This window comes from Oratosquilla oratoria, chromosome 12 (assembly GCF_046742065.1).
Source record: "Oratosquilla oratoria isolate Oo_2021 chromosome 12, ASM4674206v1, whole genome shotgun sequence".
Taxonomy (NCBI): Eukaryota; Metazoa; Arthropoda; class Malacostraca; order Stomatopoda; family Squillidae; genus Oratosquilla; species Oratosquilla oratoria.
In genome coordinates, this window is record NC_134788.1 from 30,492,448 (window position 1) to 30,506,938 (window position 14,491).

General features: G+C 37.1%; 1 protein-coding gene across 3 annotated transcripts in view; it reads right to left on the minus strand.

Moving 5' to 3' along the window:
* Window positions 1-7,092: 7,092 nt before the first annotated feature.
* LOC143031211 (uncharacterized) overlaps window positions 7,093-14,491 on the minus strand; it is a 102,255-nt gene continuing 94,856 nt past the window's right edge. For all 3 annotated transcript variants that reach the window (XM_076194775.1, XM_076194777.1, XM_076194776.1), the window contains one exon: window positions 7,093-12,516. In XM_076194775.1, the coding sequence (XP_076050890.1) occupies window positions 11,495-12,516 (1,022 nt within the window). In that variant the 3' untranslated portion in view covers window positions 7,093-11,494. The remainder of the gene's footprint in view (window positions 12,517-14,491) is intronic.

Sequence of the window (14,491 nt, forward strand, 5' to 3'; positions counted from 1 at the left end):
AAAAGCTTTCTCTTGGTCATGGTACATACAGTCCACCCATCACTCTCTTGTAGCACATCACTTTTAAGTAAAGCTCAAAAGGTTCAACACACACAATCTTCCAGATCTGAAGCCAAATTGACTGTCAGAATGCTCATCCTTTCACATAATTTTACTATTGTGCAGGTCAGTGATACCTATAATTTAGTGGTATCTCCTTCCACCTTTGTAAATTAGTACCACATTTGCCCTTTTCCAATCAAGTGGCACTATGCTTTCTTTCAATGAACATATAAGATTGTGAATCTTGTCTGCTAGTTGTTCCTTAGATTCTTTAAGTATCCAGTTTGAGGTCCCATCAATTCCTGTAGCTTTTGACCCATCCAATGTTCCCAAAAGATTGAGCACTTGATGCATGTATAAATTTCTTCTGAACCCTGAACTTTTGCTCCCCCTTCTTTCCTTCAAAAAGTTGCTCTCTTTTGTTGAGACTAATTGGAAACTTTTGTTCTCTCTGCCTGAGCTCAGGCTTTTTCAATTACCTCACCACCCATTGTCATTTACTTCCCTGTGTTTCAATTTACCATTTATAAACCTATAAAACAGTTTCAGTTCATCTTTGCATTTATCTACTACACTTCTTTCAAAATTGCATTTTTCCTCCCTGCAAACTGCTGTATGATTATTTCTAGCTTGTATGTAAGCTTTTATTTTACTGCCTCTTCTCTTTCCCATCCATATCCCTGACCTTTTGTTAAACCAGTCCTGTTTTTGCTTCTTCCTTCCATTAATCCTTGGCACGTGTTTGTTCACTCCCAGGTTGTAAATGCCAAGAAAGATTTCCCGTCTCCTTATTCCTGTGATATTTGTAAATTCCTCCCAGTTTGCTTCTTCAAAGACTTCCTATTTACCCCTTATTCATGTGGTATTCATAAATTCCTTCCAGTTTGCTTCTTCAAAGAACTTTTTCAACCTTTACTATTAGTAAATTACTAATCTGCTGTGAAGCTCGCTGGGTGAGCGGGTTAGGGCGTCGTTACTTGTGGCGAAGGTTGAGGGGATCGCAGTTCGAATCCTGCCACCGGCGATGTTGAACCAAGGGCATGCTTTATTAAATTCCAGGCTACAAAGTCCTCTGTAAGGGGCACCTTCCTAGCCTTCCGATGGGAGGAGTATGTGATGTTAAACCATATCACCAATCTGCTTTCCCAAAATCGAGTCTTCCTTGTCAGTGTGATTCATTCCTTGGCTCTAATTCTTCATCCTCTAGCTGAAATTTAGTTGTTACATGGTCACTTTTTTCCTATGGGGCAAAGAAAGTTCAAGGAGCTGATAATGTCTGGCTCTTTGGTTGGTAGCAGATCTAATCTTGTAGGAATCCCATCTCCTCTTACTAGAGTCACCTCCTTTACCCATTGGATCAGTATTCTTCATTGCTATAATTAACAGGGTATTTCCCCAGACTTTTTTTCACTTGCTTCCTATTCCTCCTAGTTGACCTCATTACAGTTAGAATCTCCAATAAGGAAAAAATGGCTAATATTTTTAATACTTTTCTTTAGGAAAAAGTTTTTGTCTAATAACATTTCTTGATATTCAGCTTCATTCTTGTCTTGGGAGTGGGGGTACATATGCCACCATTAAGTCTTTTCTATCCTTCTCATTAGTTCTAATTTTCAGTTGGATTGTTTCAGCCTTGCTTTCACATAATTTGCTTCTTCCACCTCACAACAAACATTACCCCCTCCACCCAATCTGTCTTCTCTTTCTCATCTCTAGGTATATCTATTGTTTCCCAACTGTAATTGAATTTTTTTGAGAGTTTTGTATCCACTAAGCACAAAATATCAGGCTTATCTTTATGTACACCGTTAGTTCCAACATGGCCAACAGTAAACCATCAACATTATCATACACTACTTTAAGTTACCGTATGTTTCCTTTGCGGTACTACCTTCCTGTTTTAGGAACCATTTCCTCACATTCTGATTGACAACTTAAAATATTCTGTCGGATCATTTATTGGCTTTGGCTTCCTGTAAAGTGGCCCATACACGATCAATTATATTGTGCAATTTCATTGTCAATACTCTGAACTGACAATTAAATTGACCGTATATGGGTGATATATCGCCCATACACGGTCAATTTAATTGTCAATTCAGAGTATTGATAATGAAATTGCGCAATATAATTGATCGTGTATGGGCCGCTTAAGAGCTTTTGTGTCTTTGCTTATTCTTCTTCATTAACATCTTTCCTAATCCTAAGTTTTTTTAACTTCCCCTCTCATACTAACTTCCAAGATTTGCTAATTACTTCATTTGCCATGGCTCGCAACTAAAATTTCATTTTTATTTAGACATGCACCATTCTTCTTATACTGACCTAACCTAAACATCCTATCAATCTGGTCTGTTACATCAGTCCTTTCCTAGAATCATAGAGGTAATTTCCCAAAGTTTTTGCACCTGTTCCTGGTGCAACTTCCTTGAGGTGATGTGGTTTTCTTACCATCCAAAGAGTATGACGCATCTAGTCTTACCAACTTGTCTCTGAAAAGAGATTTTTTTTCTTTTTTTTTAATAACCTTCTCTATTTCTTCGTCAAGAATATATCTTCTCCATTGCTCCATGATCTCTTTAAAGGTTTCTGCATCTCTCCCACCTTTTGCTGTTCAACTCTCCTTGCCTTTTTCCATGGTGTAGAGATGATTTTTTCTCTCAAATGTCAGTTTCATTTTTCCCCTCTTAGTATATTAGTCTCTACTTCCTGAGTCTGGTATGTTTCCTTTACTTGCTTAGGATTTCCCTCTAGCCCCAATGGAGGAAACTAAATCTCTAAATCTTTTCAACTCTGTTGGAGTTTCACTTATCTCCATGGAAGACAAACTTGAAACTTGTCTTTTTTCAGCACTACATTGATCAATGGTGGAATGGGTGGGAATGGTTTTTATGCCTTTTTCTTTTTGGCTACCTCCCTTGTAAGGGGGAAAAAGCCTTTGGTATATGTACATTTATCAAGTTTTTCATTGAACTTGCTCCTCCTTTTAAGTTGGAAACCTTCAAAATCTGCCATTATTATAAAAAAAAAAAAAAAAAAAAAAAAAAAAAAAAAATTGCAATGTAAACAAACTAGAATAAATTTTTAATTTTAGTTTCCTATCATGAGCGACTTTGGAAATGAAAACCACAATTTTGCCTCCCTCTCTCCCATAGTTGGAACCAGCAATCTTTTGTCTCTAATGTGTCCCTGAATAGTGTGTAGTATACAGAATAGGAACAATGCTTGTTAGGTTCCACCCACTACTCTCCATTTTATCACACCTAGCCACAAATTCATGTACAGTTCTAACTTAAACTATATCCATGATTTCCAATTATATTTAAATTTTGTTCATCTATTGTTCTAACTTGGGCTGTATCAGCTTCAAAGCTATCCCAAGTATTTATGCAATTTATATGGAAAAGTATCTTATCACATCCTTCAGACAAGTGGTCTTTTTTAATTTGTTCCCAGGACCTCTTAAAGTCCTAAAATCCTTAATCAAGAAACCTCTTCTGTCAATGCAACCTCCTTTAGTGATCCAAACACTGTATATAACTTCTTTCTCTTCAATCTTTCAAGGTTGGCAGACCCAGTGATTTTAGTCTTTCCTCACATGGTTTATCTGCCACGCTGCGGGCCAGTCTGATTGCTGCCCATTGTATTCTCTTGGTTTTTGCTCATATCCTTCAATGCTAGTCATTAACTCATTAAACTCCGATGACAAGATTCTTGTCATTTGGTCAAATAAAACAAAAAATCATAAAACGCCAAAATGTTTGATCAAACACCAGAAAAATATGACGTCAGTCCAGGACTGACGTCATATTTTTCTGGTGTTTGATCAAACATTTTGGCATTTTATGATTTTTTGTTTTATTTGACCAAATGACAAGAATCTTGTCATCGGAGTTTAATGGGTTAACCTAACATTATTGACTTCCATGGTGAGGGATGATCCCAGAGAGTATCACAGAGGTGATACACATATTTGGATGAAAAAATGATTAAAAAAATATTGGTCACACTGATAAGGCCTAGACTAGAATAGGCGGCGACACTGTGGTCACCCAGTACCAAAAAGAATATAAAGAAAATAGAAAGAATCCAGAGAGCAGCAACAAAAATGGCACCTGCACTTGCAAACTTGTCATATGAGGAAAGATTGGCTAAACTGGAGTGAACAATTTTGGAGCAAAGAAGAATCATGAAGTGTACAGAAATATTCGATAGAGAGGACTTGTTAAACTGGGACAAGAGAAGCACAAGAGGACATGGAAAAAAGAAATAAGTAAATAAAAAAACATAGATACAGAAGAGATCTGAAGAAAAAGTCTTCCACATAGAGTGGTGGACACTTGGAACAAACTGGACAATGAAATGGTGTGCGCAAAAACCATTCATGAGTTTAAGAGCAAACTAGACACTGCGAGATACAAAGGCAGGACACCATAAGCATAGCTCCCCTTCCCACAAAATACAACTAGGTAAATATAGCTAGGTAAATAAATACAAGTTTGTCTTCCCCTAGGAATTAAAGTCTGAAGAAAGCATAATAGTGTTTACGAGTTGTATCAAAATATACGAATCAACAATGGGTACCTGTTTTTGGTGGTCCTACAAGTTGGACAGAAAAGAATCATCTCCCAGGTGCCCACAGGCAATTTTCAAAATCTACCAACCCCTTCACATTTATCAGTCTTGTGGAACCGATATTCAGTCTCTGGACCAGTTATATCAACAGGCCTACAAATTTCACCTGAATTTCTTGAACTTTTTCATCCGAAGGAGAACTGAAAACTGGCAACTGCTTCCTACTACTTTCAGCCAATGACAAAGAAACAGTCCAAAGTTTCTTGCCTCAATAACCTATGGGAATGCTCCAGGATCATTGCCAACCACTGTAGGGGAATGGGTTTCCAGACGGCAAAACTCAAGGCAGCAGTTATTATAAAGATAGGTTAGATTGCAATATTATACAGGTAAACTACACCATGAGTTTATGAGAGATATACATGGAGATCATGTAGACACAAGCTGTCTCATAAGCAAAAGTCAACATACATGACAACCTAGAGCAGAAGTGTCCTAAGGGGACTTTTGCATGGGGCATGTTTGTGTCTGGTAAATCTGCCTAAAAACAGTAGAGACAGTTTGTCTCCTTCAACCATAATCCACTCAGTTTGTTGGTCTGGGATGATTCACAGGAATTAGAAGTGTTGGCACAGAATCTAGCCCTACTGGTGACTCCAGAGAACATTTGGACAATCTATATGGACGAAGAAATGATAAGGAAAATACTTACTACACTAATAAGACCAAAACTCGAGTACGCAGCATCACTTTGGACACCTAGTACCAAAAAGAATATTAAGAAACTACAAAGATTACAAAGAGCGACAACAAAACTAGCACCAACACTCGCCGAACTAACATATGAGCAAAGACTATCCAAATTGAACCTACCAACTCTGGAACAAAGAAGAGAAAGAGGAGATTTGCTAACTATCTACAGAATAATGAAAGGAATGGAAGTTTTAGACAGAAACGACCTATTAATGTGGGACAACGGTAAAACAAGAGGACACGGAAAAAAATTGAAAAAGGATAGTTATAGAAAAAACTTGAAAAGGAAGTTTCCCACACAGAACGATAAATACATGGAACAAATTAGACAACAAAACAGTATGTGCTAACACTATACAAGATTTTAAAATAAAACTTGATGCAGAGAGAAACAAAGACGGGTCACCACGAGCATAGCTCCCCTCCCGTATATTACAACTAGGTAAATATAGTGTTTACATTACAAACATTAGATATGTAACAGTCTAAGAATTTGTACACAATGACAATAAATGAATAAAGAAAAATGGCAGTGAGAAAATAATTTAAACAGAATTTGAAAAAGAAAAATAATAATAATAGATAAAATATCATAACATCTCATTGTGACAAATCTTTTTTCTGAATAGTATGATTCAGTACATGAGATATATCATAACTAGTGTGCCTCATAGGTCTTTTCTGGATCACCCACATTAATATTACATACAAATTACTTTTACTATTGCTTCTTGAACTGATTCCAACAATGATACAGGAAAATCTCATCTAATTTGGCTTAGAATACAATTTGGGCAAGCTAGATCATTAGTCAGAAATTTGGATGAATAATCATACAATGTCATAAGAACATAAGAATGAAGGAGACTGCAAGAGACCATAAGGCCTACACTAGGCAGCTCTGTATCCATCACCACTTGTCATCCCCATCCATAAAGTTGTCTAATCATTTCTTAAAACAACTGATAGTTTCAGCGCTTACTAAGTTTGTTCCATTCGTCGACCACCCTATTAGTTAACCAATTCTTGCTCATTTCCTTCTTGAATCTAAATTTGTCCAGTTGTGGGATATGAACACAAAGTTTCACTGTACCTAGGCACTTTAATCAAACTGACAATTTGAACCTATGGTTCAGCTGACTCCTAACTGCTACAAAACAAGAAAAAATGGGTGAAGAATGAGGAAGAGGGGAAAGCAGCAGCTTCAAAAGTTGGTATGGAAGAAGAAAATAATGACCACGATGAAAACAATAATGAAAGAGATGACAATGGAGATTCTGATGTTTACTTGAGAACTAGAGACAAAGAACTCTGCTTGTTTTGTGTCAATGTTATGACACAAAGTGAAAATGGGAAGCCAACATAAAGATAGCAGACAGGTCCCGTCTACCTTTGCATATTCAAAAACAAGAGAAAAGTGGCAACATTATGTGGTTGGGGCTTAGTGCAACAATAAAGCTGGCAAGAACTCCAGAACACTTAATCAATGTGCATTCCTTGCACTTTTCCACATTCTCGTATTTTCTATCTGTAGGAAAACAAATCACGACTTTCTTAAAGGCCTTTGGATTTCAAAACCATATGAAATGCTCAGCCTGTACATAAATGTTTAACATAGAGAAACTGATGAACCAGCCTTTCCATTTAAGTAAAGCAATTCCAGGCCTAGTCAGTATCTAAATTATGGTATAACAAAGGTAAGTTTGAATAAAAAACAAGAGATACCATAACCAAAGTTATTATTCTAAACAACTGAAAAATATGTTTTTGCATTCAACAATAAACATAAATAATAATAACACAATTCTAGAACCATGGAAAAATAAAACATAGACAATATAATGAGCACAGCTTGGTTTAGCTTGGTGATAAATGTATACCAATGTTAACATGATCATGGGGCAAGTGATAGGTGCTTATGGTGCTCTTGATAGATGGACATCAGAGAATATCATTTATCTGCCTCTCATCTTCAATTCTCATCATTATTCTCAACTCCACCTAGAGAAAACCTAGTGTTAGCACTCTAGACTGGGCCCAAAACCTTTATCAACCTTGAATGTCTTTTCTCCATTTTATCACACAAGTGCCATCGACTAGTGACTGCTCCCCTCTTTCTACCAGTTAGTACCCATCACTAATGCAATACAAACAATCCAACATTTCTTTCCAACCAGATCTGTGGGAGAATCCAAGGACTGTTGCTTATTAATGTGGGGCTGGTTTCCAGTCAATGAAATTTGAGGCAACCATTGTTATTATTATTATAAAAGATGATTATAAAAACAAACATGAATGAATATTTAAACCAAGCAAGTAGAATTATAGTATACAAGCATAAATTACTTAGATGGCACTTGGAAAATGTGAGAGGCCCACTTTTCCTTTGGAGTGAACCACAAAATACAATTGGATGTCTTCCTCTTTTTTTTTTTAATACTGAACTATGACCAATAAGCTGGTTCTCATGACCAGAAATGTCTGTTAATGTTCCACTTTAATTTATATTTCTGTGTACTGAAATGCATGGATAATATTACCCAAAACTAGAATTGTCTTATACAATTATTGAATAACAATGTCTCAACACTTGATCCTTGTTCAAAGAAATTCTTCCTACAAGGACTCCAGTTGCTCCAGGAGTGAGTGTCACACAAATTGTCTTATATGAATATATACAAAAGTGTGGGTGTGAAGAAGAGTATATGCATATCCACCCAGTTTTATATACATATGTACAGAAATCCCACAGGGATATGTACGATGGCATCTATAATGCTCCATATATCACCTGTGTCAGAACGGTTACAACTTAAATGTCATGATGTTTCTAACTTTCTACTTAAAGTTAATATTAGTCAAGTTCCACAGGACCCAAATCATTTCAACATCATTATGTAAATTATGGACATTCTATTTTCCCTTGTCAGATTTGCCATATTGCTTCAAATCCTTTGTCGTATTTCTTTTGATGTATGGACATTTATCTTCTCTCAAGTATGAATGCTGATAATCTTTAACTTTTCCTAACCCTTCTGCTACCCTCCTTAAACCCATTAAACTCCGATGACAATATTCTTGTCATTTGGTCAAATAAAACAAAAAAAATCATAAAACACCAGAAAAATATGACGTCAGTCCTCGCTTCGCGAAGCGAGGACTGACGTCATATTTTTCTGGTGCTGTTTGATCAAACATTTTGGTGTTTATGATTTTTTTGTTTTATTTGACCAAATGACAAGACTCTTGTTATCGGAGTTTACCATCTCTATGACTCCACCTCTTCCATGCAATATTGTCCCCAAAGGTGCACTGGCTATTGATAACAAAATACAAACGTTTGTACATTCACCTCATTCTAGACATCCTCAAACAAATTAACACCTAAAGCTTTTGGGAATTCAAAGTCAGACCTCATTTCAGACTATAAAAGAAATATATATATATGATATTGATTCAATTTTGTAAATCATAAACTAATCATACATAAACAGCAGCACCTCCCCACAAGTTGGGGATCATCAATCTATCCCATGTGAGAACAAAATCCTCATTTACATATCTAATGTGTCAGAGCTTATGGACAGGGATTACCAATTTATACACTTTCATGAAGTAAGGGTGGTAGATGTTAACCCCTTCCATACGGTGCCGCACACGTAGGCGTCATGGGGAGCGAGTGTATTCGCGAGGCTGCCATATCGGCGTCTTGATTATATTTATTGTAGTCGCCCCTCCATAATGACATTCTTTCTAATTCTTTTGTAATCACATTTTCTATGGTTATCAAAATTCACGGGTGAAGAGAGAACGATCGATATAAGCGGTGACTATATTTTATGATGCGAGTATTATTACGACACGTCGTACGGCTGGCATTGGCTGCTGCCACTGAGATCTAAGTCCATGACGCCTACGTGTGCGGCACCGTATGGAAGGGGTTAAGTGCATGCAGAATCACAAACATAATGAAAGTGTAAAGAACAAATTAACAATGCATAAAAACAAGGATGGGCATATATTAAATATCCATATGTCACTGGTACATAGTCACACTATAGCTTTCAATCTCTCTTACAAAAGGAACTTGGTTATGGCCATTGGGATGGCTCACAGGTCACTCATACAAGAAACCTTGAAGAATTGTCTGAAATGGCTGTGTTGGGCAGTAAGTTCTGTCTTCTGCATGGTGTACACATTTGAGGCATATCGTATCAATTTCCAGGCCATTTCTGTTAATTCAGTGCTACGTGATGACCTGAGTATAAGTGGGTTAGTGCTATTTTTATGTCTTGCGTCTCCTCTGGTTACTTGATTTGGTACTACATTAGTTGGTTCTGGAAGTATTACTTACTGATCTGTATGTTCCTGTAGAGAGTAGCTTAATGTATCAGGGGGAAATTATAGTAAATGCATTTCCATAATTGCACTATACAGAAAAGGAGCAATGCCTTACTAATTTTCTCTTTCTTTCACCAATTATGCCTGGGCGTAATCTATTTTATGGTCTTAACTTGGGCTGTATGATCTAGACTATTCTTTGAGTACATGTGTCTATACAGAAAACTGTTTCTTTTGAGACTGTATGCTGATGTTAATTTCTTGTATTATCATATAAGCTGAGATTATATGATGTGATGTAATGATGGGCACGCGAGTGTGAGAGCTCTTACATATAAATGCAACAATTACTTTTCTGTACTCGTTTAGTTTTGACTTGTCTAGTTTGTTTATCATTTTCCTGAACTCTTTTAGTTTTGTCTGGTGTGGTAAGCTATTGGATGTCATCAACAAGGACTTCTATTTCTTGTCATGTATAGTGCAGGTGCAGCTTTAAGAGGAACAGGCAGTCAAGTCCCATGTTAAATAATTCTTCTTAGTATTTAGTGAGGACCAAATGCAACAGTGAAGAGTGTGGACCTCATGTCAATTGCATAACAACAAAAATAATGTGACACTTAAAATGCCACCTGAGCAATGGATCCATTAAACCATTAAACTCCGATGACAAGATTCTTATCGTCATTTGGTCAAATAAAACAAGAAATCATAAAACACCAAAAAGGACTGACTTCATATTTTTCTGGTGTTTGATCAAATATTTTGGTGTTTTATGATTTTTTGTTTTATTTGACTAAATGACAAGAATCTTGTCATCGGAGTTTAACAAGAAAAGGAAGTAATGAGATCCTTACAAGTTATTATTCCTGGAAGCCCAATACATCCAAGCCAAATAAGCAACCATAAATATCCAGATTGATGTTCTAGCTTTGCCTTCCATATCATGACTAGCGTGAAGAACACTAGCATGCCCCACTGCTAGCTTCAGCTAATCAGAAACCTAAACACTTTTTCATTAGGCTGTGGTAGGCAATGACAATATTTTACACTTTCTGTGATCTACATGACCCATACATAAGTAGCAACCCAGATCACAAGCACAGTATTTAGTCTTTGAAGATGAAATCATACAGTTTTGAAATATTAGCAACCATTGGAAAACTTAAGTAAATTTAACCAGCAAGACAAGAAAAGTGCATTGTATACAGAATACCCACAGCAAAATGATTACGAATGAATCATCCCTGGTCTTTAACCTCCAATGTTTTTAAAAATATATACTGCCTGCTGCCTGGCTACACATCATGCACCTGTGCACACATATACACATGCAAATATTTACACCCGAGTTCCTAAAAGAGAAATTGTGCATGGTTTATGAGAAACTAAAAGACTATCCCTTCGGTGGAGAAACCTCGTCTTTGCATGGAGACAAAACCTTCATTTCATGGGGAGGTCTACTAGCATTGCAAAATACACACACAATCACACATATACACTAGCACACACACTGGTATAATTCTATTAAGTTTCAACATCTCTTTCAACACATTTATTGCATCTTCCCTGGCATAAGTGTCCAAAATTATTACAAACCCTTCTTGCCTAGTTCGCCTAATGCCACCAGTAACCTATGCCTAATAAGATTATATACAGGGTTCATATTATTGACAATGCAATAGTAACCCTATCTGCTTTCTTACCCCTGACTACTGGCAAGCCTACAAGAGAAAATATGCACCATCTACAGTTATCCTTATGAGGAAAATTCTTATCGAAGTAATTATCTTTCTTGCTTGTGACTCCCACTGTGTCTCTTAAGGTCCCCACTCCGACTAAAGGTGGCCCCGCAAAGGTTACAGGCATGCGGCCTCCCACCTGCATGGATCTTGCAATGTCTGCTTAGGCTACCTCTCTGGGAGAAGGCTGCGTCACACTGGGAGCACTTGAAAGGCTTTTCTCCTGTGTGTGTCAGAAGGTGGTGTTTCAGGTTGCTCGTGTACGAGAATGCGGCCGAGCAGAGGTGGCACTTGTGCGGTTTTTCTCCTGTATGGGTCCTTAGATGGTTTCTCAAATTACCTGCATGGGTAAAGGTCGAGCCACACACCGTACAGCAGTGTGTGCGTTCACCCTTGTGAGCCTTGATATGGTCCTTGAGTGTGTTTGAATGCGAGAATGCCGCATCGCAAAGGGTACATTTGTGCGGCCTCTCGCCCGTGTGCGTCCGCTTGTGGCGCCGCAGGTTGCTCTTCTGGGCAAAAGCAGCACCGCAGACCTTACACTTGAATGGCTTTTCTCCCGTGTGAGTGCGGAGGTGGTTCCGCAGTTCCTTCTTCGGTGCAAATTCTGCATCACAGTGCATGCACTTGTGAGATTTTCTACTATTATGGGTTTTGACATGATCTTCAATGTCACTCTCTTCAGAAAATGCGGTATCACAAGGTTCAAAAGCATGGACTTCCTTTTCTATTTCAGATATACACAGGTCTCTGAGAGTCACAGATTTGTGTAAACTTGCGGCCCTACATGACACTGCAGAGGAACAAAGGTGCTGCTCGGATTTAATGACTGGTATTGATGGAAAATAATCTGAAGGAGTGGTTTCAATAAAGTCCCCAAATTCTTCAGTTTCTTCCATCAACATATTAAATTCTTCAGGTTCTTCCATTAGCATATTTAATTCTTCAAGTTCTTCCATCAATATATTCTCCATAAATTCTGGTTCCTTCACACTGGATAGCATGGTGTTGTCATTTGGTGACATTATCATCTTGTCTATCATGTCTGACTTTTCTCCAATGCCAACTGAAAATAAAGAAGAAAAAATCAAGCTATGTAATCTGAACACCTAGAAAAAATTAATGATCAAACTTAAGTTAAATTTATACTATATTATTGGACATTTTTTTGTCCATCCAGTCATACACAGCTGGAGAAACTCTTTACATAATCTAATTATGCTGAAACAAAATATTCTTTATATTAATAAAGAATTGCAATTTCACACAAAAGTTTATGAGATTCTTCAGTTTCAGCAAAAGGGGAGCTCATACATGAATTAGTCCAACTACATCCCTACAAATCTTAACAAGTACACATGCATGTGCAGTGTAGTGAAAAATTAATGTACTAGGTAGTGTAATATGAAAGGCTACCATGCTGTATCTGCAAAAGGATACCCTGTTGGTATGGGCAAGGACAGAAATTGGATGAAAGTTTGGAGTATCACCAAACTTCAATCAACTTTAGGACATCACCAGACTGCAAAGCAGTACATAAACCCCCCTCCACTGGATGCTTGAGATCTTATCTAGGCCTTTCGTGTAACAAGTTTCCAATTTATTTCCTTCCCCACATCTCAGCTGAAGAAAATAGGGATTGGAATATGGCGAATCAATTCCCCCCCCCCCCCATGGAGTTGCGGGTTTGAAACTTTTTTTTCTTTGCGGTATTACATTATTGTTTTGGTAATGGTATTATTCCTTGGGGTGCTCCAACTAATTCATGGGTGGGAATTGGGTTTATTTTTAAGTGTTTAACGTTTTTAACAGTTTCCCCACATTTTTGTTTTCCTATCTATTGTATTTATGTATTCTCTCCAGTTTTAACTGTTGTAACATTTTTTCTTGTTTTTTGTTTGCTGTTTTACTTTTTCAGGATAGCTATCTCCCATGCATATTTATAGTTTCATTTTTTCCCTTAGATGCTTGCAACCTATCTCTTGCTGTCTGAATGACCATTGCTACTTCTTCCGCCATTCTCTCAATGGATGACAACAGATCTATGGGAAAGGTACCCAAGTTCTTATAACTTTCTTCTACATATTCCTTCCTATCTACTTACATGGAATACCACAAATACAACCTCTAGTTGTATATATGAAATTTCTATTAATGATGTTCTTTTACCGATATCTTAAAGATCACATCGATACTAAACTCTGAAAATGTTTGAAAGTTTCACACTATTTTCATGAATAGGAAATATATTGTCAAAGATTTCTAACATCTTCATTTAGAAATTTGGAATTACAAATTCTAAAGTTCTTAAAAATATTGAAGAAAAACTGACAGTTTACTTTTATGATGATTATAATGGTGAATATATGAGAAGTGGACTTGGTGTCTTCATGAAAGACAACCTTTATTTGTCCAAAATTGCTGTGTTCTACATCTGGTGAACTTGATATTAAGTACAAAGTTACTTTAATTAAAATGTAAACATGCTTCCGAGTGTGTTCCACAGAGGTTGATTTAGTGCTGCCATATACTATTTTTAATAAATGTGTTGTTTGTAGGATAACATTTTATTGACAGTTACCATGCTGCTGGAGTGTTGTTGTTGTCGTTCCCTAGACTGTCTGTCCGAGCAGTCCCGTCTCCCCAAGGAATGCCACTGCCGAAACTGGGTTTTCCCACAAATCCTTTATAAAGTGTATGTTGTGTTGTTTGCATGCATGACTGTGTATAATGCAGTCTTCCATTATGTGTTGTATGGTATGGGGTGAAGTGTTACATCCTGGGCAGCTGTTCACAATGCGGATATCAGGGGGTCTCCAATCCCCAAGAGGTGCTGCTGGAGTGTAGTCAAGTGTGGTTCATAGGAGTTGCCTGTACACTCACATTGTCTCTTACTACTGATCAAATCTTGTCTCACTGTTGCTCATGTTTATTTTCTCTTTTTTTGTTGTTATATTTTTGATGTGTGAGCTGCAAGGTATATCAAAATTGAGACCCAATATTTTAGGGATTTTGTCAAATGAGAGAAGATACCCATTTGT